The sequence below is a fragment of the Mirounga angustirostris genome, unplaced genomic scaffold (genome assembly GCF_029215605.1).
Source record: "Mirounga angustirostris isolate CCGP_5_RB_7025 unplaced genomic scaffold, mMirAng1.0.hap1 SCAF_6, whole genome shotgun sequence".
Taxonomy (NCBI): domain Eukaryota; kingdom Metazoa; phylum Chordata; class Mammalia; order Carnivora; family Phocidae; genus Mirounga; species Mirounga angustirostris.
Genome location: NW_026991714.1, coordinates 6,610,406 through 6,635,698, shown reverse-complemented (window position 1 = coordinate 6,635,698; position 25,293 = coordinate 6,610,406). Strand labels below are relative to the sequence as shown.

General features: G+C 50.6%; 1 protein-coding gene across 8 annotated transcripts in view; it reads right to left on the bottom strand.

Annotated features, from left to right (window-relative positions):
* LOC123845890 (carboxyl-terminal PDZ ligand of neuronal nitric oxide synthase protein) overlaps nucleotides 1-25,293 on the bottom strand; it is a 277,659-nt gene that overhangs the window by 40,917 nt on the left and 211,449 nt on the right. For 7 of the 8 annotated variants that reach the window (XM_064593819.1, XM_064593818.1, XM_064593820.1 and 4 more), the window contains one exon: nucleotides 4,199-4,307. In XM_064593819.1, coding sequence (XP_064449889.1) covers nucleotides 4,199-4,307 — 109 coding nt within the window. Of the gene's footprint in view, nucleotides 1-4,198; nucleotides 4,308-6,012; nucleotides 6,237-25,293 lie in introns of those variants that run through there. The other variant, XM_064593821.1, reaches the window with a different exon arrangement.

The following is a 25,293-nucleotide window of genomic DNA, read 5'->3' as shown; positions in this document are numbered from 1 at the left end:
CGCTCATCTGATGGTGACAGCATTACAGGAGGAAGAAATTTCTCCTAACCCAAACCAACTGAGCTGTGATTGCAGGCAAAATGATTTCAAGGAGCTGCCCATGAAGAGACCAGGGAGATTCCTGCGGCTCTTGTTAATCACCAACACTTCACGCACTGATGCGCTATTAAGTACAGTCACACTTAATCAGGGCCGACAGCCTCATTCTCCCAGGGCTGGGAGGACAAGACAGGAGGGCGACATCCACTCCACAGGAGAGGTCAAGAGACCACGCAAGAGGCCAGAGGCCTTGCACATGAATACTATCATTATACCCCCCAAGGAGGGGAAGCAGAATGCCGTGGTCATTAGGAAACGTCTCCACCGGATGCTCTGGGCGAGGAAAAGACCCACTCCCAGCCTTCCTTTCTCACAGAAGTCTGAACGATGCGGGGACAAACATCCCCTCCGCAGACACACGCCCACCACCAGCCTTGGCAAGCCTTCCCAGTCACACAGAACTCATTCCTGACGATCGGATCCTTTCACACACAACCACCCGCATTCCTGAGATGCCTTTCATCGCACTTGGTGGCTGGAGCAGCTCAAGTCTAGAGGCTCATGTTCCTTCTAGGAGTTTCATACAACAGAGGTTAGTGGCCAAAGCTCAGGACGAGGGGGCGGGAGGCCTGGTTCCAGTATCAGTGGCATGGTTGACTCACTGTGTGACCAATGGCAACCCACTTCCCTGGGCCCTTTCCTTCCCCAACTATATAATGGAGTCAGTACCGATCCTACAAAGACAGTGAGAGGAACACCAGAAGGAAAATCTGTGTCAGAGTGACTTGGGTCATTCAGAGTTAAGAAGCTCTCCATACCCAAATGACAAGGGCAGGAGAATCCCATTGCAAATAGGTCTTGGAGAACAAGGCAACTCCTTGTTATGCAACTTCCTGATGGAAACCAGTAAAATGGAGTGGTTAAGAGTCAGACTCTTTGGGTTAAGTTCCACTTATTATGACTTATGTCCCTTAAGCTTCTGTTTTCCCATCTGGAAAATGAAGAGCGTAAGAGTACCTATCTCACACACCTGCCATAGGAAGGATATAAGATAACTCACATAAAGTTTAGAAGAGCGGCAGGGACATAGCAGGTAACCAAAACAGACGACTTCCTATGAAGCAAGAACTTGAGTAACCTGGAGTCCTAGATGACTAGCAGGTGCTAGGTTAGCTTCCCGCAATCTTTTGCTATCTAGCTCCTGACAAGAGCCCAAGAGGAGAACCACACTGGCTATATGTGTGAGCGACCTGTGTGAGGAGCCACAGATCCAGAATCACTGTCATGCCAGGGTGAGGCCGGGGGCCCTCCACCAGGACAGCTGAGATGCCTGACCCCTATTCTCAACCGACAGAAGAGACAGCTCTGCTCCCCAGGGTGAACGGGAAGGGAAGGGCGACAACCACACGAGGAGCCTGTCATGGGAAACAGGCCCTGGGAGCCCACATGGGCCATGGTGTGATCCGAACAGCAATACCCCAAAGCCCTGACATGGCAAGGAGCTCATAGGAGGTCTTTCTACACTATGATCAACACGAAGGCTCTGGAGAACAGCCAGCTCTGCTGGCTACCAGTCAGGAGATCTCCTGATCGATTGACCACCAATGCTCCACAAACATCCCTGCAAGACATGTCTCTTCAGGGCATGGAGTCCCTCCCCACACCCCTTCTTCCCTCCCCTCCCCACCACTTCATAGGTATTCCTATGACTGGCTAATTAAAACTCTTTCCCAAGCTAACTCTTACCTCCCCAGACCAGAAGTGCTTTACACAACAGTAAGTCACCATCCCCAGAGGCTCACCGGAATAAGCATGAGAAACCTGGCAGGCAGGGCCCCCCGCCCGGCCCATCTGCGGGCTTTCCTGCACACTCACTTCTCCTCATTGGCCCTTCCTCCCACAGTTCAGCAGCAGCAGGCCTCCCAGGCTGTCTGGACACCATTCTTTCAGCTGCCTGGCTGCAGGCCAGCAAAGGGCCTGAGAACCCACTCCACCGAGAATTCCAGCCTCAGGAGGTGAGGGGAAAAGGGACACGGAAAATAGAAGAGCCAGAGATCCAAACGAGCCCCGAGAGCTAGGAGACATGGGAAAAGCCGAACTGGGAGGGAGCTGGGCGACCACTCCTTTGTCACTGGGTAATAAGAACTCAATTCTGTGCTTTGCTTCACGGTCAAAGTCCCAGTGGGCACTGCTCTCCGACTCCCAGGTTTTGGCAGGATGGGACGGCCCCACTGTGTTTGTATCTGCTAGATCTGACGGCAAAGCAAATAGAATGAATGATACCCTTTACCTAGGCTTTCCTGCTCAAAATTCTGCCCGGCTCCCTGACTCTGGCCAGTGCCTCTTCATGGGACTGTGAGCAAGTCATTTCATCTCTCTGAGCTTCAATTTAGTCATCTGAGAAATTGGGGGGGGGGGGGGGAATTACCTGTCTTAACTTCTTCACAGAGGTTTTAGAATGATCAAGCAAGATTAAATATTACAGTACTTGGTAAATTATAGTGTTCCATGTGTAGCTCTAGTAAATCCCAAGGCCCACGTGGTCCAGCCTCTGGACAAAACTGAAGTCAGATGGACAGTTGGGCACTCAAAATGAATTAAAAGGGGATTGTAGTCTTTAGTTGCACCTGTCAAAGCACATTACAGATGATCCAAATCTTAATTGTCAGGAACACTTTGCATTTCCCAGATCCCCTGTACCTCAAAGCTATAGAAGAGCCTTTCACCCTCCCAAGCTCCCCGTGCTCATCGACTGCCCCTCTGGCTTATCTCTCCCCCCGTCTCCCTCCTCCTCTTCCTATCAGTTCTTCAGTATGCGGCTCGACTTAGCCCCACTTACACATTTCGCTCCACTGTACTATCATCTAGAAGTCTGGTAACTTGTGCATTTTCCTTCTACCTTTCCAGTTCTAGCTCCTTCCATCCAAATTCCATGATTTGCGTTAAAAAGCCTGGGAAAAGGTGGCCAAGGGCACCAATCTCCTCAGAGGAAGAAGCTAAATCAGCAAAGCAGAATTCTCGTTGTACAGCCAAGGTGGGGGTACTGGACACATAAGATTCACTAATCATGACCCTGTCATGTATTATTCTTATTAGGCCCACTTGACAAGGTCCCTACAAATCTATTAAAGATGCTTTATAGTATACGATGTCATACGGCGTCAAAGAAGGGGTCCACAGGAAGGGATTTGGAAGTCGTCCTCACAGAAAGCCATGCTCGGTGGTTTATGGCCAGAACACCAGACGTGTAAGGAATCTTAGAGGCATAAATAAAGCGTTTCCCGAAATCTCTTCTGCAGAAAAATAGTTCCTAGGATATTACACAGATTACAAGGCAAAAACATGATCCCATGGCTGAAACAGTTTTGTGAAATGCTGGGTTAAACAGAGCTAAAGGGGTTTCTCAAACTTTAGGACTTCCCAGCAAATTCAAGGAGGAGAGTTTTAACACGGAACATTTTGGATGGTAAATATTTTCCAGGAGCCATTTTAGGAAACTCTGCTTTTGACTCTCCTCTTTGTTTTATATAGACAAGGAAGCTGAGACCCACTAGGGAGAGTGACCCACATAATATTTCTCAGGGCTCTAGTGGGGCCGGGGCTAGACCCTAGGTTTCTAACCTCAGTTTTGTGTTAAATTCCTGGAGAAATGATAGAAAAAGCATCTACCAAATTGCCAACGTTGCATTTACTCAAGCATCAAGGTTACGACCCCAAAATAACCACCCAGGACAACCAGCCTCACACACAGAGTCTACACTAGACTCCACATGTCATGATTTGTAGGCCCCTGATCGATATACAAAATTATGATGAAAGGTCACTTAAGTCAACGGCCGTGCTTCTTGCCTACCACACACCAAGGTGGGCATCACTCCGGGTGTGATCTACGTGTCCCGTTCCAGAGCCCTCATCCGATGGTCGAGATCTCTCCAGTTGTCCACATGTCACAGAGTACAAAGTGGGGATGAAACTGAAGGGGAATTTCATTACACAGGGACACTGACAGACTAATCGGAAGGCTCCCCCATGTCGTGCACGCAGAGAAACACCTCGAATCTTGCCTCTCCAACAACAGGGGATGGGTCAACGTTGGGGAGGGGAGTTACCCTGGGTCCGTCAGAGGAAAATAAGAAATGACCGAAGACTGTCCATTTACCTTCTTCTTGGATTTAAAGACATTACACCTGAAAGTATTGCTGGCACCATCTCGAGCGATATAGCTGAAGATCTTCAGGTCCTGGGAATCATGAGAGACGTAGAAGATCCTGTAGGAAGAGCAACAGAAAAATGCACCGAAGATGGCATTAGGTTCAAATCTCCAACAAGGAAACCTCCATCTAAGGGCACACTGAAGACAGAGCTCGCTTCTTCCTGCGAAAGCAGGTGGCACTTTCAACAGGCTCCAGACACTCCCCAGAGCGAGCTCCAGATTCAGAAGTGGGGGCATGGGTAGGACACGGACCCCATGCCGTTACTAGGCAGCAAATCTGTGCTGGTAATTTGTGTATTAGAAGGGGAAAAAAAGGAGCACCTGGGTGGCTCAGTCGGTTAAGCCGCTGCCTTCGGCTCAGGTCATGATCCCGGGGTCCTGGGATCGAGCCCCGCATCGGGCTCCCTGCTCAGCGGGGAGCCTGCTTCTCCCTCTCCCTCTGCCTGCCTCTCTGCCTACTTGTTCTCTCTCTCTCTCTCTGTCAAATAAATGAATAAAATCTTAAAAAAAAAAAAAAAAAGGAAGGGGAAAAAAAAACCGTTGCCGTCCTTATCAGGGCAATAAATCCGCATCCTACCGTGGAAATGTGGGCAAGTTTCCGGATACCTGTTCATGGTTCTCTCCATACGCGGAGAGTCAGGGAGCCAGCAGCGCCCGCCGCGCTGGGGGAGGTGAAGATACTCTGTTCCATTATCAGAGTCCCTCCACGGTGGTGGCTTCGCTTCCCGTCCCTCCCCGGCAGGCCCACGGCCTCCGGGCGCTCATTCCACGGCTCCCCCAGTCCCCACGAGCACGCTGCGGGCCGGGCGCTATTCCGGCAGCAGCAACACAGGTAAAGGCCCTGAGCCCTCAGAGCTCACGTGCAGGAGATCCCAACAAACAAACAGCACGAGTGCTCTGAGGACAAAGAGGCCGAACGAGGGGCAGAGCGTGGCGGCGTTGGCTGTTTCGGCCAGGGTGGCCAGAGGGAAGGCCCCACAGAGAGGCAGGGGCCTGAGCGCGAGGGAACCCCCCATGGAACCAGCTGGGCGACACCACGGCAGGAAGTGGGAACCGCTCCCGTGAAAGCCCTGTGGCATTCAGAAGGTGCTGGAAGCGTCCGAGGAACGGCCCGACGTCAGGGTGGCTTAAGTGGAGTGCTTGTGCTCGGCGACAGGGTCACGGAAGCGGCCAGAGGCCAGCACACGGGGGCCCTGGGAGGTCAGAGAGTGGACTCCAGGTGAGAAGAGAAACCACTGGAGGCTTCAGAGCAGAGGACTCACTTCCTGCTGCTCTTTTCTGGCTGCTGGGGGCAAGAGAGGAGGCGGAGGGAAGGCTGTGGAAAGGGGGAATGTTGTAAGCAGGGCCCCAGTGGCGGCGTCTGAAGGGGCGCCTAGGACGGGGTGCCCCGGGATCGGCCAGGTCCGAGTGTGGTCAGCATGGGGCAAGGAGGGAAGAATCGGGGGCGCATCTGTGGGACCGGTTTGGGGCGAGCCAAGGAGAGGGTGGCTCCGGAGAAACACCTCTGGGGCCACATCACTGCCCTAAAACATCTCTTCCTCAGTAATAACCCTGGCGACCTGCATCCGAGGATTTAACGGGCCGATCTGTTTTCCTGTAAGTCAGTGCCACGTACTTCGCAGAAAGAGAATGGGAATTAGAGTCGGATCCGCAACTTTGCCACCGACTGCAGCACCTGTCAAACGGGACGATTAATAGCAACACCTGGCCGGGTTACCGGGAAGATGCAATAATGAGTAAAGTGCCTTTGTACTTCTTACCAATATGCTCTCTCAACAGCCTTGTTACTGAGATTCTCGCCAAGGACCCCAAGGAGCTTGGGAGGGACATTCGGAAGAAAGGTCGACACAGAGAAGAACAATCCTGGCAAGAAACCCAAGTTCACCTCGGGGACGCCATTCCTCTGCTCACTGGGGTCGAAGTCACGTCAGTACGTCTCACATGTCCACCAACTGTGAGTGCCGCAGATGAGAGGTGGGTCTGTTTGTTTAATGCGGCTTCTGAGAAAGGGAAGGGACATGGAAGGGACCACCCACTGCTGTACCTCGGCACCCCCCGCCTGAGACCCAGCCCTCCCCCACGGCAATCTTTCTAGACGTCCTCCGCTGGACGTCTCTGAAGCTTCTCAAATTTATCGTGCCCCCCATTGAATTAATCAGTATCCTTGTAATTCTCCAAGCAAACGAGGCCTTCCTTCTCCCAAGCCCCATCTGGACGAGGGGCCCTGGACCCGCTCAAGCCACGTCCATGACTTCCTCCCTTGTTTTCCATCTGTTGCTCAGGACCCCATTCTTTGCAGCCCATCTCCTCAACATGGCTTGGAAATGTATTTGCTTCTTCTCCACGGTACTGCCTTAGTTCACAGATCCTTCTTTTTTCACCTGGATTCCTGCAACCTGCTTAGCGTCTCTCTCTGCTTCCTAGCTCCCCTATGGCCAACCCATTCTCTACCTCGCTAGCAAAGTGGTATTTTTAAAAACACAAACTACATCTCATTATTTCCCTCTAAAAACCTCTCAAAGGCTTCCTACTGCCCTCGAAATCCAGTCCAAACTCCTCAGCATGGCTACCTTCCTGCTTTCGTCTCTTCCCAGAGTCCTGACCTACATAGTCCTTCAGAACTAGTCACACACACCTACCTGCCATTGCCACCACTGTGACAGCCTGTGTCCTTGAAGACTCGGGTCAGAGACGCTTTCCTGCCCCCAGTAGGAGCTGCTGAACCCCCTGGGGTTCCCCGTTACCACAGCACCTCCCTTGTAAGTACAGTGTTTATGCTAGAGCTCCTTGAAGGAAAAAGGACCACATCCTGGTGTCCCCAGTGCCAACATGGTAATGGGCACAAAGAAGGTTCCTAATACCAGCTGAGGGGGGATTAGTGAGCACCCGACCCGTGATGTGGTCCGTCTGGTTTTTCACTTCTCCTCCCCACCCCCACCCCGGACCAAGGAAGTAAGGTCAGTTAGTTCAGTTGAATCATACATAAAACTCCTTCCACTTTTGAGTTTTTAATTACTACGCAATGCCCTAAGGACTGAGAACTGGAATGAAAACTGATAGGGCAGATATGAAAGCGGAGCAGCATGCCAACAGGACACGGAGACCAGGAAGGCGGCCAGGAAAGGCAGCAGGGGAGGATGGACAAAGCAGCGTTCCAGCAAACATGAGGACAGCCGTGTGTCGATGCAGTCCCTGGGGACTGGGGCTCTCTGGAGACGGTGCTGCTGTGTCTGAGTTCAGAAACGTAACGTGTCGTTATTAAAGATAAATAACCAAAAAAAAAAAAAAAGATAAATAACCTCTAGCTAACCTAGCTAAAATGTCAGCTAGTCAGAGCTTAGAAAAGTATCCACCAACACAGTCAAGCCACAAAGTTTTTCCATGTGACCTCATTCACCAACAAATGAATAAATCAACAAATTAAGGCCACAGGTCGAAAACTCCGGATCTAGAAACATATTCCAAGAACCTTATTTCTTCATACCGTGGTTGTCTTAAGAACTGTGATTGTGTGCCAGGAGTGGGGGCAGGGAGGAGACCAACACGAGTGCTCCAGAGAGTAAGGAAAGATTTTCTTCCCCTTCTTTATCCTGAAGTCTGGTACAGTTTTGATCCTGCTTCCAAAAAGTATCTCAATTTTCTCAACTTTCAGTATAATTATCAAAGGTGAGATACCAGAGTCGTTCATTACACTGTAATAATGATTACAGGGTTTTGTTAGGTTCTGTTCCCCCTTCAAATGTCTTGTTTTTATTTTCAAATATGCATAGAATTATAATTTTCACCTGCTAATGGAACTGTTCTGCTTCAAAGCTATAGCAATAAACTATCCTACGGATTGTTCTATCCTTGAACTTATCATAAATGACTGAACTAGAAACGGTATCTCAGAGAAACTGGATTTGGAGCTTATCGCAGAATTCAGGTTGACAGAGCGATAAAGAACCACCAGACCCACCACCAACACCCCCTTTCCTCGACTATTAATCTAAAGTAAACTTGTTTCATCTCAAGAGCACAGGAGAAAAATAGAATTTCACAAAGACACCTTGCATGGTCATCAGGCCTGGATCCAGCCCAGCGTCCCCGCCCCTCAGGATTTGTCACCGTGAAGGGCGACTCCCCGACAGAGGACTCCCTTTTTGGGAGCTTCTCGTTACTTGGGCATTTTCCCTTATGCTGATTAGAAATCTACCAACAGGAATGCAGCAGAGGGAAATGGCTGAAAGCGCCCGATCTTAAGCCCGGGCTCAGCCACTGACTAGTGGGAGCTCCTGGTCATTATCTCCCTGTGGTTCTTCGCCAGTGCGCTGGGGATGATCAGAGGGCTGCCCCTCACCCCCGGGGTTTGGAGGAGGAATGCATACAGCAAGGGGAGCTTCTAGCAGCAAGTGGTTAGCCAACACTAAGTGCTCTTATTACCTCCACACCACCGCCTTACTTCCACCCTTTGGGGGCTTTGGAGAACAAGGCTAACCCTCCTTCCAGAGGGCAACCTTCTGAATATTTGGAAGCCACCGCCATGTTTCTGTTTCCTCCCCTCGTTGTTAAAGTGACTCGCTACCTCCTCTTTCAATAGTCCTTGCACGGCCCATGTCCATCACTTTACCGCTCCGCCAGGCTTGCGCAGAGGACTGTGGGTGAGAAACATCTCGGTTCAAGTCGTAGCTTTTCCACTCCCCAGCTACTGACCTCAGCCCAACCACTCCACTGACATAACCCTTTCCTTCCTCACTTAAATCGGTATATTAGCAATCCCTGCATGGTATGAAGTATTAAAACACACATACAGCCCACATTTAACACAACGCCCAGCACACGGCGAGTTGCTTGCTCAGTAAACAGGAGTTCCCTCTTCCTTGTGAACCTGTTCTGTACATACCCCAACTCTCCAGGGACTCTTGCCAAGGACACAGAACTGAATCATGTTCTGGACATCTCTGAGTGTGGTTTTTTTATTGAGTGAGAGCATCTCACTGCTGCTTCGCACTGTGGTCAACTCAGGCTCGAAGCCGACTTGCACGACTGCACTCAAGGGCGGGCTCCCTAAGCATACCTGGGTCATCGGTTTTTAGGACCGGTGCCTGTGATCACTACTTCCTTTTCTGAGCTCTCATAGACCGTCCGCTTAATGGTCTCTTCGACGAGCTCACTAGAGTTTCCTCCTTCCTACAAAGTGGCATGGAATGTCTTGTCCTGGCCATTTTCTCGCATCTCATTCGTTAGGAACCCAGGACCCAGGTACCTGAGGCCCAGACACACTTAAAGGAGGGACACTTTTTTCCTCATGGTTCTTCAACATTGCTTTGTAAGTCACCTATGTTCTAGTGTTTCTAGTTTGAAGATCAGATAGTTCTCCACTGAAGGAAAAAAGAGAGGGGTAGAAAAATGGAACGCATGGATGTAGAGAGGACTGGGAGCTTCTGGTCCCATGCCGCCCTCCCCTGTGCTACTTCTCTCATCCTCAGCCTTTTCCAAGAGCCCACTGCACCCAGAAACTCGGTCCATCACGGCTGCTCCTTTGTGCTCACATTTGCTTTTAAGCTCTGCCTGCCATTCTGTGCTCTTTTAAGGCGCGCTATATAAAAATCTGGGTAGCCACCATGATTTTTCTCCACAGGATCACCTTTTTGGGACCACCTGGAATCACTTAGGTTGCACCTCTGTCCTCAAGTGCTCATCCCTTCCTGCCTCTCAGGCTCCTGGTTACTGTCACCATCCTTCTCTCTGATAGGTTGCTGGCCATGCCCCCCAGTGTGAGTGCTCCACCACCTGCCCTCATCTCTGTGGGGACTTTGGAATCTACTGGCTACAGAGAATGTGAAGAATCACATGCTTCCCCCCCAAAACCCACAGATAGGGAGCCCCGCCCACAAGCCCCCACAACCTGTCCTGCTCACAGCCTGCTGGGAGGGTCTCACTAGCCGGCCTGGGGCCTGCCACAGCCCAAAGCAGGGAACCCCAGGGCAGGGGGTCTAGACCCCACATGGGGCCTCGGGCAGTTTTTTCCTCCTCTCCTACTCCTTGAAATGAGAATAAAAATCTCAGAGTGGTTGTAAAGTTCTGGGATGGGCAAAGATTGAGAGTGGGTGAGACCGTGGATGGGCAAATACTCTGTAACCCATGAAGTGCTGTAGAAATACTTTTAAACCGTGAGCCTGCAAGTGAAAGAACAAAGAGAAATCATCACTGGTCCCCTAACGTCACCGTGGGTGGGGCAGGGGCCTCCAGCTGGAAGGCAGCAGAGATTTTCCTCTTGAGGTCTCAGAGGTGTGGGCATTCCTAACCCAAAAGACACCCAACAAGGACAGAGAGGAATGCACTGTGTCTGGAAAGACAAGCTACCCAGTGACTTGCAGATGGCAGAGACAAAACCTAACGGGATTTTTTTTTTTTTTTTTAAGATTTTATTTTTGAGTCATCTCCACACCGAATGTGGGGCTCGAACCTACAACCCCAGGATCAAGAGTTGCATGCTCCACCAACTGAGCCAGCCCAAGGCCAAGCCTCTGGGAAAGAACAAAGCACAGGTAAAAAGTGCAGGAGACAGACACCAGAACCGCCCTGCTGTGTCAGACCAGCCGAGGACAGCACAGTCCTGGGAAGGTCCTGGGAAAATCCTGCGTGACTCCCGCCCACCCGCAGGAGCAAGGACACCCCCAGGCAGCCCAGCCACCCTCCCCCAAATGAATGTGTTAGCCTCCGAGGGCCTGGGGGCAGTTTCAGGAGAGGTGGTCCTCTGGAGGGAGCCCCCAGTGCTTTGCTCACGGAAGCACACAAGTATAGAGCAGTCCTTGTACTTTTAAGCGCTCCTTAAAAAAGCACACGGGTCCTCGGGCGCCCCGCTCCTGCCCCTGCGTGTCGCCCGAGGACTGGTGTGTCTTTCTCTGCCTGCCAGCCCTGCCGCGTGCACACGCGCCCACACTCCTGTCCCTGCTTGTCACACTTCTTCCATGCCTCTACGTTTTAATTGAATCTTTAGATAAAACTGACCTTCATGGTGATCATTTTTCTCTCTTATTACTGCTTTGGTCTGATTATCTTTTCCTCCCACTGTATTCCCAGGGCTCTCTATCACTTCGGCTGGTTTTCTTCTACTACAAGTGCCTTCCATTTCTGTCTTAGTCCCTCATTTTAGCCGTTCTTGACGTGAGGCCTGCTTCCCTCCGACGCCTCCTCAGCCTGCTCTCTGGCATGAGGGGACGGCGATGAGCTCATGAGCTGCTCCCACGGTCGCTCGTGGAACTGGTCTGCCTACTGCACAGACAACCCCGCTGCTAGGACACATCACACCCCGTGTGTCTTCACAGACCTGCACCCCAACAGCGGGCTCTGGGGGGATGCCCCAAGAGGCCATCGAGCCCACCTGCTCAACTGCAGGCAGAGAAACGCAAACCCTGCAGCCATTTCAAAGGTTTCCTCAAGGTAGAAAAGTATACAAATGTCCAAATTATTACTCTACGGCGTACCTAGGGTAAGAGATGAGCCATCAGCTGAGTTTTAAAATCTAGCGCGAGTCAGGCAAAGCCACATTTCTCTTCTGAAAGTCGAGTGAAGGCAGCCCCGCAGCCCAGGCAGCAGTTAACGCATCTGCCCATTTCACAGCTGTCCTGTGAAGCTCTTTCTGATGTCCCCCTCAGGTCTCCCCTGCTTTACTTGAGTCAACCACAGACCGTCACATAGCACTTTCCAAACACCAAGCGCTGTGATAAGCTCATTTCCTCTTGTTCGGTACTTGACAGGCAGGCAAAAAACAGGCCAGCGTCCCTCAGCAAAAATCCCTTCCCAGGCTTCAAGGCTAACTTCTCTCCAACGCTGGTGACTTCTCCCAAACAGCTACCACCTGCTGTCAGCGTTCAAACACCAAGCTTTACACGGGCTGCCCATTCTTGCTCCTCTGTTCCTGCGTCTGTTACCTGGGCTTACGCCTTCCAATGTTCGTGTCTTTGAGGGTCAGCTCATCCTTCCCACACTCTGAGGACGCTCGGGCTTCCCAAAGACTCCTGCTCAGAGACACCGTTGTCCTTCCAGAGCCAGAGAGTAGAGTGAAAAGGGGAGCTCCTTCACCTGGGGTGTGCTGGGGGAACTTCACATACAAAACTGTTGTCTTCCTCTCCTTCCCCACGAACAGCTGATCCTCTTGCTTTTGAGACAAGGAACGCTCCTCTTCTTCAAGCAGCATGTGCAGATGGGTTAGGCGAAGGTCTTCCAACGCAAAACAGATCATAATCAGAAGTTCACACCCTTCCTTCCCCCATGTCCCTGTGCACCTTGAAGTCCCCGTGATTTTCCTGGAACAACAAGACTGACAGAACAGAGCCACAAAGCCTCAGTGGAGGCTACTCAAAGCCACTTAAGACCCCTCAATAGGGGAGCCTGGGTTACTCAGATGGTTGGGTGTCTGCCTTCAGCTCAGGTCATGATTGAGCCTCGTTCACATCAGGCTCCCAGCTCAGTGGGGAGCCTGCTTTTGCCTCTGCCTCTCCCCCTGCTTGTGCGCTCTCTCTCTCTCAAATGAAAAAATAAAAAATCTTTAAAAAATATAAAAAGGACTCCAACTCATAGTTCCCTCAATTGTGAAATGGCACAAGAAGAGGCTCACAAGATGGTCACGCGAATCAAATGAAAGGATTTATGCACAATGCCTGGCTCAAAAATCTTGACTAAATTGATCAGAGTATTTGCTAATCCGCTGTGTGTCCCCCATGTGCCAGTCAGTGCTCTAATCGCTGGATATGTAAAGAGTCACTGAACCCTCTACAACATGTCATGAGGTAGGTGCTATTACTACCCCTCTTTTAGAGACAAGGGAACAGAAGGGTTGCCCAACTTTCTCAAGGTCACACAGCCAGCTAGTAGGCACCTGTATTTGTTTCCTGGGGCTGTCATAATAAATTACCACATGGATGGCTTGAAAAACTAAAATTTAATCTCTCATAGTTTGGGTGGCCAGGGATCAGAAATCAAGGTGTTGGCCAAGTTAGTTCCTTCTAGAAGCTCCGAGAGAGGGTCCCTTCCATGCCTCTCTCTCTCTCTCGGCTTCCGGCAGCTGCCAGTGATCCTGGGTGCTCCCTGGCTTTCTATCTGGGGTTCCCCATCTGCTGCCTCTAGCTTCACATGTGGCCACCTTCTTTGTGCGTCCCGTGTCTCTTTCTCTAAATCCCCCTCTTCTTACAAGGACACCGGTCAGTAGATTTGGTGTCCTAGTCCACCCACAACCTCACCTTAACTCAGTTACATCTGCAAAGTCCCTCCTGCCAAACAAGGGCACGGTCATGGGTAGCAAGGGTTACGACCCAGACTTCTCTTTCTGAAGGGACACAATTCGATCCTGACGGTCTCTGAGCCAGAATCTGGACCCCAGCCATCTTAGCTAGGTTCCACTTCTACGTGACCTGCTTGTCCACATAGCTGATTGCGAACCGTCAAATACCATCTGAATGTTAGACTGTTATGATTACTATTCTCTTTGTACCCAGCTAGAAGGCGGCGGTAGGGTACATTGAGGCCACCTAGGAACTCTGAATTTCCTTACTCCAGTTATTTTCTCAAGCTCTTGATGCCTACATAGGTTCTCTCTGGTTGCCTATAAATTCATCCTCACATGGGTAAGATTTTCAGTTGACACTTGGGGGAGAGGTGCTTGGTTTCTTTGCTATCCCCGACTGCCCACCTTCCACCCAAGTTTCTCCAAATAGACCAACCCAGGAATACTATAAATGCTCATCCTAGTTTTTCCATAGGCATTCAGTCCTCAAATGACCCACCTGGAGCTTCCTGGGATTCATCCCATGACACACTCTGTCCTCTGCTCTAATCCACCCCCCCATCATGTGCTTGGCACATGGGAACCCCCATGGGCCTGACAGGAATTGAGGAGAGGGCACCCATTCCCCTTCCCAGGGCTCAGAGTGCCTGGCTGGCATGACCAGGTACTTTTCTTTCTCTGATTGCTCTGACCCGCTTCCCGATCCTACATCAGAGAAGGTCTGAATCACAGCTCACTCGAAGGCACTTCCTCTCAGGACTTGAGGACAAGAGAACGCAGTGCCAGGGCTGGTGGCAACACTCCTACCCCTCACACACACCGCAGGACAATCTGTCCTAGGACAGCTCCCTCTCAATCAGGATCTCATGGTTTTTGTTTTTTTTGTTTGTTTTTTTTTTTTAAGATTTTATTTGACAGAGAGAGACATAGCAAGAGAGGGAACACAAGCAGGGGGAGGGGGAGAGGGAGAAGCAGGCTTCCCGCGGAGCAGGGAGCCCGATGCGGGGCTCGATCCCAGGACCCCGGGATCATGACCAAAGCTGAAGGCAGACGCTTAACGGCTGAGCCACCCAGGTGCCCCCCACTTTTTTTTTTAATTATACAGAACCATGTATCTTTACTTCCAAGCCACAAACAGATCTTGGAACAAAATGGGGGGAAAAAAACAGACACATCCTTGATCTCATTTCAATTCCCAATCACTTTTCAATGTTCTTCTGTTTTCACTTTGGAAGTCTGGGGAAGGGGTGGGTTGGAAGGCTTGAGGAAGCCAGGTACCAGGGGTGGGGGATGGGAGAAGGTTGTGAAGAAAGACTGTCCTGGCTTGAGAATTCTTTTCTTCCTGCCATAATGCCACAAGCTCTCTCTTCTGGGCTGTCCCCTCACTACCCAAGAGCAGCTGCTGAGGGAGTATCGTGCCCTGGGGGTGGTTCGGCTTAACTTTATTCTAAGAAATGCATGTCTTACTCTACCCGCTCCCTCCCCAGCCCCAGAACAGATGGTCTCCCGAGGCAGCACGGAGACTGGTCCAGAGCCTGTCCTTGAGGAGCTCACAGTGCTCCATAGTGGGGCGAGCACAGACTGTGGAGCAGAGCCCCGAGGACGTGTGGGACGCAGAGGCCGCCTGCTCTTGGGAAAGGCGCACGGGGGAGCTGCCGTCCAAGCAGCATCGTGAATAGGTGGGAGGTAACAGGGATCATGGAGGGAAACGCTTCAGGCTGGGGCCTGGCACGAAACAGATAATGGAGGTCATCCAAGGTGAGTTTAGTAGGGACTATTTACAAAGGTGAGGGCAGAGTGCAGGGAGAGCGGAGAACAGCAAGGGAGCCCCCAAGGCCCGCGGCTACCAGAACCCAGAGAGAGAACCGTGTGCCACCTGGCAGGAGCCCTCATGATGGGGAGGCAGCCCACTGATGGTACCCACCGGCCAGCCTGCGGGCACTTAGCCTGGTGGGGAGCAGATCTGGACGAGCAAAGGAAAGCTAGCCATCAGACGGAGGAAGGGAGAACATTCCTCGTAAGGGAAACTGCACAGAGAAAGTCATGGAGTCAAAGGAGAAGGGGGGGTGCACCTGGGTGGCTCAGTCGGTTAAGCATCTGACTCTTGTTTCGGCTCAGGTCATGACTGAACCCTGCATCGGGCTCTGCACTGAGCGTCGAGCCTGCTTGGGATTCTCCCTTTTCTTCACCCTCTGCCCCTCTCCACTCGTACACATGCTCTCTTAAAAAAAAATGGGGGCACAGAGTCATGAAATAGCCCAGTGTGCTTTGGCACCAGGAACCCAGCACATGCAAGGGACCAGCAGGAGATGAGAGCAGAGGGAGGTCAGGGCCTGCTGCACACAGCCCAGCTGTCCCTTTGTGTGCTCATGGCACTGACGGGGACCTACGCAGGGGAGGGACATAGTTGGTAGTCATGGTGGTAGCAGGATGGAGTGCAGGAGACATGAGCAGAAGAAGGGAAGCCAAAGAGAGGCTACTACAATATGGAAGCTGTGGGGGAAGAGGAAGAATCTGGACTGGGGGCTTGCCTGGCAGAAGAGCTGGACTCCAATCTCAGTCTTGCTGCTTCCAACTGTGAGGCACTGGGTGAGTCTTCTAATGGTCAAGTTTTCGTTTTCTCATCCACAGACATACAGACAATCATGAGAGCTAGACGGGTGAGTCAGGTGCCAAGCACAGGGCAGGCGGATTGACACAGCCTGGACCTGAGCAGTGCATGGTCTGTGCAACCAGCCTGGTGGGCCCGAAGTCCAGGCAAGAAAAGCTGAAGGTCTAAGGCAGCAGCAGTGATGATGGGTAGCAGGACATGGATTCCAGAGCCATTTCTCTGGACGTGAGGATGAGGAGGGGGAGGGAGAGGATCCTGAGTTGGGGGGACTAAACACTAACCAGATCATGGGACACAGGAGCAGGAGAAGCTGAGGGCACAGGGAAGTGGTGTGGGTTCTGCACATGTCAACACGGAGGGGTGACCAAAGCACTCAGATGGCCCTGCATGTGAGACAAGTAGAAAGAAGGGATTGGGAGAGGCCCAGACTTAGGAGCCACCAGGATGCAGAGGGCAACTCCAGCCATGGGACATAGAAGATCCCCCCAAGTAGCAAGTAGAGAAGGAAGAGAATTCTCAGGCTCACTGAGAACCCTGTTAATAGTTGATTAAAACAAAGGGCAGAACTTTTTTGGAGTCATCCAAAAAAAAAAAAAAAAAGGAAAAACAGCAGGAAAAGACCAGGAGATAAGAGAAGGAACACAAGAAACCACCACGGAAGTGCGGGAGGAGAGTCTCCAGAAGGAGGGAAGGTGCACCCCCTTCAGTGCTCCAGAGAGATCAAAGGGGATGAGGCTGCAGAGCGAGCCAGGGATTAGCAACTCAGACATCCCTGGTGACCACAGGGAGGGCGGACTTGGTGCAGAGCCCAAATATAATGAGCTGAGCAATGAGCAGGGGTTATGGAAATACACACCACAAGAGCAATTACCCTGAAAAGTCTGGCAGGGAAAGGACAAGATAAGAAGGTAGGTTCTGGGAGCGCCTTTTCTCTTTTGGATGGCAAAACCTGAGCCTATTTATAAGCTAAAAAAAAAGAAGAAACAAAACAGAAGTAGCCTCAAAATCCAGGGGGAAGGAGAGGGAAAATGAGGTCTGAAGATCCAGCCAAGACGGCCGGGGATGGGGTCTGGGTGCAGAGCTTGCCTGGGGACAGAGTCACGAGGGCACTAACTCCGAAGCGGCTAGAGGTAGGCCGGGCCTGCCCCAGCTCGTCGCCCTCTCCTTCTGTGGCAGGGCATCCTGGCAGCAGTCCTGATCTTGTGCGTAGGAGTCAGCTCCGGCCGAGGCAAGGGCTCAGGAAGACTTTTTTAGTCAAGCGTCCTGGTTAAAGCACAGGCTGTTTTAACAGCTCCCACCTGCACTTTACCTGTCGGTTAATTCCTTCCCTTTCTGCAGGGTGAGGACACCTCCCAGAGATGTGACATGGATCCAAAGGAAAGCACGTGCGGCCAGAAAAAGTCCACGGCCGTCTTCTGAGAGCCGAGATGGGCACTAATTCATGCTGGTGGGGACGGCCCATGGGGCGGGGGGCTCCCGGAAATTCACGGGCGGGGGGCGGCGAGGGCGGCAGGCCGTGCCAGGGACGCGACAGGTTCTTCTGGGACCTGGTTTATGAGCACTTGCCTTTCTTCTCTCGCACAGAGCTTGTTAAACGCCTCTGTGTCAGCTAAGTCATCTGACAGGCTTGTTTCCTGAGGGCTTTGTCCTTCCCATCAGTGAACAAAGGCAATTGGGAGGGATTTTGGGTTTAGCTCTTTTGATATTAAAAAAACAAACAAAAACAAAAAAACAAACTTCTTACAAACAGGCATTCCCACCTGTGTGTGCACACACGTATCTATTTTCATCGGTGTTTGGGTGTTAAGGATCGGCAGGGCTGCCCGCTGCCTAGACGGCCCCTCCAGGAAGGAAATGCACCCGAGATACCCCACCTCTGGCAGTCAGGACCCCCTAACAATGAATTAAGTGCTACTGGAAGACGATGGGCAGCCATGAGCTCATGTGCAGATGACACCCATCAGGGGTTACCTTCTGAGGCTCTTCTTACTCTTCCCCTCCAACAACCCCTTTACTGAGGCCGTGAGTAAAACTAAGATGAACACATCCACTATTTATTATGGTTTCATTCCTCCCATCCACCCTCGGATGGTTATGAATTATCAGTAAAAGCAGCAACAAACTGGACAAGACCTAAAGTCAAAGACCGAGATAATGCACAGAAAAAGATGACCGGCCCCTCCAGCAAAGAGCAAAGTGTGCAGCAGCAACAGAGGGCAGGGCTGGCGTCTCTGGCCAACTCGAGGAAGGCGAGTCTATTTTCAAAGGCGGCCTTGGCTTTGTGGTGAATCCCACAGCCTGTTTGGCTTGCTCCCTGAGCAGAGCCGAGCAAGGTCACGTGACTTCTGGTTCCTCGGTGTTCCCAACTGCAAGGCTGCCTTTTGAACAGTCATCTGTGTGCTGGTTACTATCTTCTACTAGAACATATGCTCTTGATGTTCAGGTTCACATTTTTTATCCCCTTCCCCAAATACCTTCACATATGGGTGGCATTCAGCGCTCAAGAAATGTCTACAAGTTGGTTGGTTCATTCATTCGTCCATCCATCCATCCATCCCACCCATCAATCCTAGATAAGAGTCCAAAGAATAAATGTACCCAGGTCCTGGGAATTTTGCAAAGATTTAACAAGAAATCAATTCAATTTAATAAATATGTATTGAGCACAATTATGCGCAAGACGGCAGTCAAGGGGACATAGAGATGAGTAAGATGTAGCTCCTACTACAAACCAGAAAACACAGAAATAACTACAGTACTAGGATGAACTTAAGGACTATATAGCCTTGGGGTCCAAAGAAGAAACAGAAATCAGATTCCCACTCTGGAAGTGGGGCTGAAAGCAGAAAAGGATTCCTGGTAGATGTTGGACCTTGGAATTCTTATTCAAGAACTTGACAGACAAGTTACCAAACCCAGAAGACTTGACCAATCATGGTTTGATCATGACTGCCACCAGACATTGGGAAGGCTGCAACTCTCCCATAGCTGCTTCCCAGGGTCTCCCAGAAGACTGTGGGGATTCGCAGACAACCTAGTTTTTCCCATCCCATATTTCCTGAACTCTACGCATAGCCCTCTGGACCTCCCAGCCACCCTTATCTCCACAGTTTGAGGTCTGTACTAGCAGAAAAGCAGCCCAGGCTCACAACTGGCTGTACCCTTCTTAGCAGTTGGGCATCACCTTCCTCCTAGCCATGCCAAGATGCAAGAGGGAGCCCAGAGGGCTTCCCAGCCAGGATCGAGGGGCAGGGCCCAACACACAGCATCTAGACTGGTGTGTAGTGTAGAATGCTCAAGTGATCACTGTGGGATGAGCTGGGACAGCGTCCGACTACAATCCTAGAGACCACTATGGCTCATCAGACAAGGGCTACAGCTCCAGATCAAGAGCAATCTTTACTTGCCTTTGGGGTGAAGGGTGGTCACACAGTGGCCCTTCCATCCCAGTGTCAAACAAAGACCCTACACCAACTCTCCCACATCCATGTGAATCCCAAAACACGTAGGGTACCAAAAAGTCTTGTCCTATGTAAATCCTCTCCCTTTACATGATCTGCAACCCACCAATATAAAACCGGTTTGTTTTGAAGATGGCAGCCCCTCTAGACAAGATGCAAATGCCTCTTGGGCTGACAAAATAAACTCCATTAATCATTCAAACACTAAATTATTAAGCAAGGTAGATGTTTTTTTTCCCCTCCTCCTACAGAAGGACATCCAATGATAAATCTTCCTGGCCTGAGAAGCAAACTATTCAAAGATAACTTACAACGATTATTGGCACCAGTGGGTCTTACCTTGGAAATGATCAACCACAGGACTCTGCGGTGCATGAAGTGCCCACAAATTCAAAATTTCTGCAAGTATGTACGTGAATGTACTGTTCTAGGGAGAAGATCCAGTTTCATCAGATTCTCAGAAATATGTGTGTCCTGTAAAAGGTGAAGACCATCCCATGGATGCCCAGCCAGTGTCTACCTGGTAGCTGTGAAAGGAGTCAAGGGCAGGAGTGCTGGCTTTACTTTGCACACATTCTCCCATCTGAGCCTCTTCAGTGCTCTGCAAATTCCCTTTCTGGATTCCCTTTATGCATGTGAGGAGGAGAAAATGAAGCAGGAATGGAATTTCAAAGTAAGCAGTCACTTAGAAGTAGAACTGGGACCAGGCCTGGTTTCTCTGCTCCTCTGGTTCTTCTTCCACAAGGCGAGTCTCTCCCCGGCAGACAGGGTTTAATTATGTAAAGTTTTCTAAAGTTGGCCTAATTGGATTTTCCATCATTTGTGTAAAAGACGTCCCCGAAGGCCTGGCACAGAGACACCGAGCCAGAGGTCCAACTTCAATCGTGCCGGTGGCTCTTCGGGTTTCTGTTATTCACCACCTACCAGCTCTGCGATTCAGGCCACCAAGAAGGGCAGAGGATAAGGCCGCCAAGAAAATAAGGAAGATTAATGGTCATCTGAAATGAACATTTTAGTACAAACGAGTGCATCCAGCCTGCCCTAGCCTTCTCACGTAGTATTTATGGAGCACCTACTACATAGGAAGGACCCTTCCAGGCAGCAGGGATGCAGCTGTGCACAGAACGTGTGGTTCCTGCCTTCACAGTTAGAGTCACCACGATGCAACTTTCCATTCTTTTGCCACGATTGAATTTATTTATTTTTAAAGATTTTATTTATTTGTCAGAGAGAGCACAAGCAGGGGGGAGCTGCAGGCAGAGGGAGAAGCAGGCTCCCCACTGAGCAGGGAGCCTGATGCAGGACTCGATCTCAGGACCCTGGGATTATGGTCTGAGCCAAAGGCAGAGGCTTAACCGACTGAGCCACCCAGGCATCCCACCATGATTGAGTTTAATCATCTATCAAGTGGGATCCACCAGAGGCGGACAGCCCTTGGAAAAAGCAGATGTAAAATTACCAAAGATGCAAATCAAGGTTACTGGAGGGGCCTCTCCCACTACCTCCTCAAATAAGATGATTGTCCCCTATTTACACTGTATTCAGACTGTCACTGGTCTGAGTGGTCCAGACCTAACACAGCTCACAGACTGAGCCCCGTCTATGCTTCCAACTGCTGTCAGCCCTGTTGTCCAGTCTGCCCTTTATCCTGATCACTGGGTGATCTCTCCCCTGTCCACCTCCCCAAGTCTCCCCGCATGGGGGGTGTTTCTCTAGAGCCCTACTGTCAAGCATCACTCTGGAACTCGGAGTCAGAGACCTCACAGGAGGACCGTTAAGCATGGGTGTTGCAGGAAGTCCTTGATACAGGACTGCGAGAAAAACAGGCTCATTGTAGAATTACCTGCAGAATAAAACTGGATTTTGGAAAGACATCAGAGTGTTTGCATAGTTGCATATGGAATGGTACTAGAGGGAACAGGGGTTGAAGGAAGAACATTTGACTTTTTCCTTTCTAAAGCTTCTTCACTTTTTTTAAATTTTATTTTTAGTGACAAGCATGTATTATTTGGTCCTTTTCACACATATGCCTCACCCATATCCCTCTGAACACTTCCTGAAAACCATCACAGGAAGCAGCAGTCACTGTGGGGACCCTGCAGAGACCAGCTATACCTTACCTGTCTCTGCATCTACGCGGGGCACACCATGACCTCTGAGTGGAAGAGATGGGAGAGGAGGAAGGACAGAGGAAAAGGTGGGTCTCGGACATGTGCTTGCGACATAGAGGACCGATGCCGCGCATGAATGATGGGTCAGCAGTCCCTTGGGGAGACTCACGGTTCATCCTATGTGGTGGTGGTGTTTTTTTAAAGATTTTATTTTTATTTGAGAGAGAGAGTGCACAGTGGAGGGAGGGGCAGAAGGAGAGAGAGAAAGGCAGGCTCCCCACTGAGCAGGGACCCTGAGGATGCCCGATGGGGGTCCCGGGACCCTGGGATCACGACCTGAGCCAAAGGCAGACGCTTCACAGACTGAGCCACCAAGGCGCCCCATGTCCTAGTGAATACTGAGACTTCCCAAGCTCCAGGGACTTTGCCAAGCCCACGAGGAGGTATGCAGATTGTGCAGAACCTGCTTCCAAGGAAAGATAAAGGATGCGAACAGGTAAAGGCGGCACAGGACTATGTAAGATTAAAAGCAAAGGAAAGGTAGGCAGAGACTCGGAAATAAGAGGAGAAAGGAAAGGCAGGGGAGGGGTGGCCCTGGAGGCAGCAGGGAGCTCAGGGTCTGGAGAGGCGGGGCAAGCGCCAGCACACACAGAGCATGGTCTCTGCCAAGCGCTGGAAATCAAAGTCAGACCGCAAGGAACTGCAGGGTGATGGGCACTGGGCCTCGGGAGGGAACCGAGGGTTGACAGACGGGCTCTTGCATGGGGCAGCAGGGTTGAGGGAGGTTATTTCAGGATAGGAAGGAGAACATATTGACAGGGAGAGACAGGGAGGCTGGGAAGGCTTGGCCACGGCCCACGGTGAAGACACAAGTGCAGCCCCATCCAGAACCCAGGAGGGCAGGGCACAGAGCCACGGTGGGCCACGACGCAGAAGACGGAAGTCACCTAGGGAGAAGGAGGGTGTGCAGAGCCCACTGGTAGAAGCAGGTGAGAAGGATTCGGCACGGAGTGGAATTAATACCAGGGACAAATGAGGGATTGCAGAGCGGCCCTGGGGAACGAACTGAAGCCAGATAGCATGAATGATACGCTATTTCCCCTCTTAGTTCGTAAGTTTCTCCATGCGTAAAATTGAGTAATTGCTACTCATGCATATGTATGAAGAGGCGCTGTCCATGGAAGGTTCTGGCACTGGAGGGAATAAAAGCATCATCTCTACATGAAACATGACTCGCTGCTGGCTCAGAAAAGACAGGAGAAGTTGGGGAGAGATCTATAAGCTGGGCTGCCCCCAATCTCTGGTTCCGAGTCCAGCAGAGGCTCCTCAAGAACGTCACATGCTGGGAGGCTCAATCCTACAGACATACGGAAGACGCAGACAGTCACCATGACCTTGTACGTCACGGAGGGCAAATGAGACCCAGGTACATGAGCATCCAGGTCTGCTCCTCCTCTAACCTTCAGGACTCCGGTACCTGGGCCCCCTGCCATGCTCCAGGGATGATGGAGCAAAGGGAACTCGTGCCAGGGTTTGAGGTGGGGACTTGGGTGTGCAGAGGTTTGAGGGGAGGGAGGTTAGAGAGTAGAATCGTCCCTATCAGGGAGGCCTTGATCTGATTTTGCAGGGACAGTCTGCATGTTGGAGAGGCACCTTTAAGAATCCGGAGAGCTTTTTTGGCTCCATAAAACGACAGTGTAAGTAATTACTACATATTCTATCTTCTCTCCTAATTATGGGATTCTGCCTGTGTATTACAGGTTAGGGTAGTATCTGATTCCATTAAAAAATAATGTTGAAAAATTATACAGTCTTAAAACCTTCTATTTTAATCCCCATGGAACCTCGTCCTTCTGCCTTTGTAGGGGCATTATTATCTCTTTTAAAAATGTAAAGTTGATTTCCACTGCTCATTTCCAATTTGTGGCACCGTGGTTCCCTTTCCCTACCACGAGACTGGCAGACTCTGCCCCCTCCTCTGATGAAAGGGCTCCTGGAGGACTCACTATATATCCCACCACCTGCAAGCCCGCCTTCCTTCAGCCTTTACTCTCTTTTAGGGTGGGTGCTCTTTTCATTTATTTGCAAGTCTTTAGAAATGCTGCCTAGGGGTTTTTTCTACCCCACTTTCATAAAAATATGAGGGGATACTTTCTAAGCTTTGGCACTTAACTCCCCCACCCTTTTTTTTTTTTTAAAGATTTATGTACTTTGAGAGAAAGAGTAAGAGTGGGGGGAGGTGCAGGCAGAATCTTCAAGCAGACTCCCCACTGAGTGGAGAGTCCAAGGAGGGGCCCGATCTGATGACCCTGAGATCCTGACCTGAGCTGAAATCAAGAGTCAGATGCTTAACCAACTCAGCCACTCAGGCGCCCCTTGACTCCCCATATTCTTAAAGATAATCCACTGTCTTCTGTCTTCCAGTTTTGCTGTCAGCCTGTGTTCCTTTGTAAGCAATGTATTTTTCCGCTCCAGACCGTTCTACAATCTGTGTCTTCCACATTCTGTAGTTTCGTTACTGGGAGCCTCGAGTTTAAGTACCCATCTTTTTAAAATTTACTTTGCTTGTCATTTAATGTGCTTCCTGAATCTGGGGGTACTTATGTCTCCTTCGTTTTGTCTCGTTTGATCATTTCAACTCTTGGCTGTTAACTAAGGGAAACATGCTCCAAGACTCCCTGATTTTCCAAGGAACTCCCAAATATCGCAGGTTTATCAAGCCTAAAGAGAGAAAACTCTTCCTTCACTTTCAAAACTAGTTTGTGTCCTGCAAAATGTTTTGCATTTTGATATATCATTTTGAAGGGATAAAAATTAAATATGAAGGCAAATAAACGCATGGGTTTGTCTTAAAAGATGGACGCCACTGAGCAGAGCAAGAAAACAGAAGAGACGGAAGCTCGGGGTCGAAGAGTTCTCCCAACTATTAACTAGTTTTGTGATCATGGGAAACTTACCTCATCTGTCTGAAGCTCAAGTTCATCCTAAGAATGGGAATCACCAGTTCTACCACTTGGGGTTGCTGTTAGGATGGATGTCACATAGGTCGGGTCTCATCTGACTGTAGATGCTTTTAGGGTAGAGACTAGGTTTTGCTCAACCACAGACAGATTACCAATTTCCTGCTCTTTCAACAATGCTCTGTGACAATGGACAGAATTCCTGCAAGCAGGTGATTTATAGCGAGCAGGCTGCTCATACTGCTCTGAGTAAGTGAAGGACTTGCAGGAGGAGAGGCTTCTCTTGCCGGTTGCAGATGCTACAGAGCCATTCAACAGTGATGGTGTAAGGACATCTGGCGACGTTCTGTCCCAGCCACAGTCCCTCGGTAATCTTGCATCCCTGGTGATCACCTTCTCACAGCCCTCCCGGAAAAGACTGGTTGTTCCAGAACCCCTGTCCACAGTGATGCCCCAATACCCTCTGTGCACCCAGCCACCAGCTGTGGTTCTGGCCTCGGCCCCCAAGGGTTGCTTCCTAGCCTCCTGGCAATTCAGCGAGGGTCTCTGCCATCCAGTGACTGCAACACACCTTCCGTAATGAAAATGAACCCCAGCCTGGGGGAGGGGTCCTCCCTCCGGGTTTGTCCT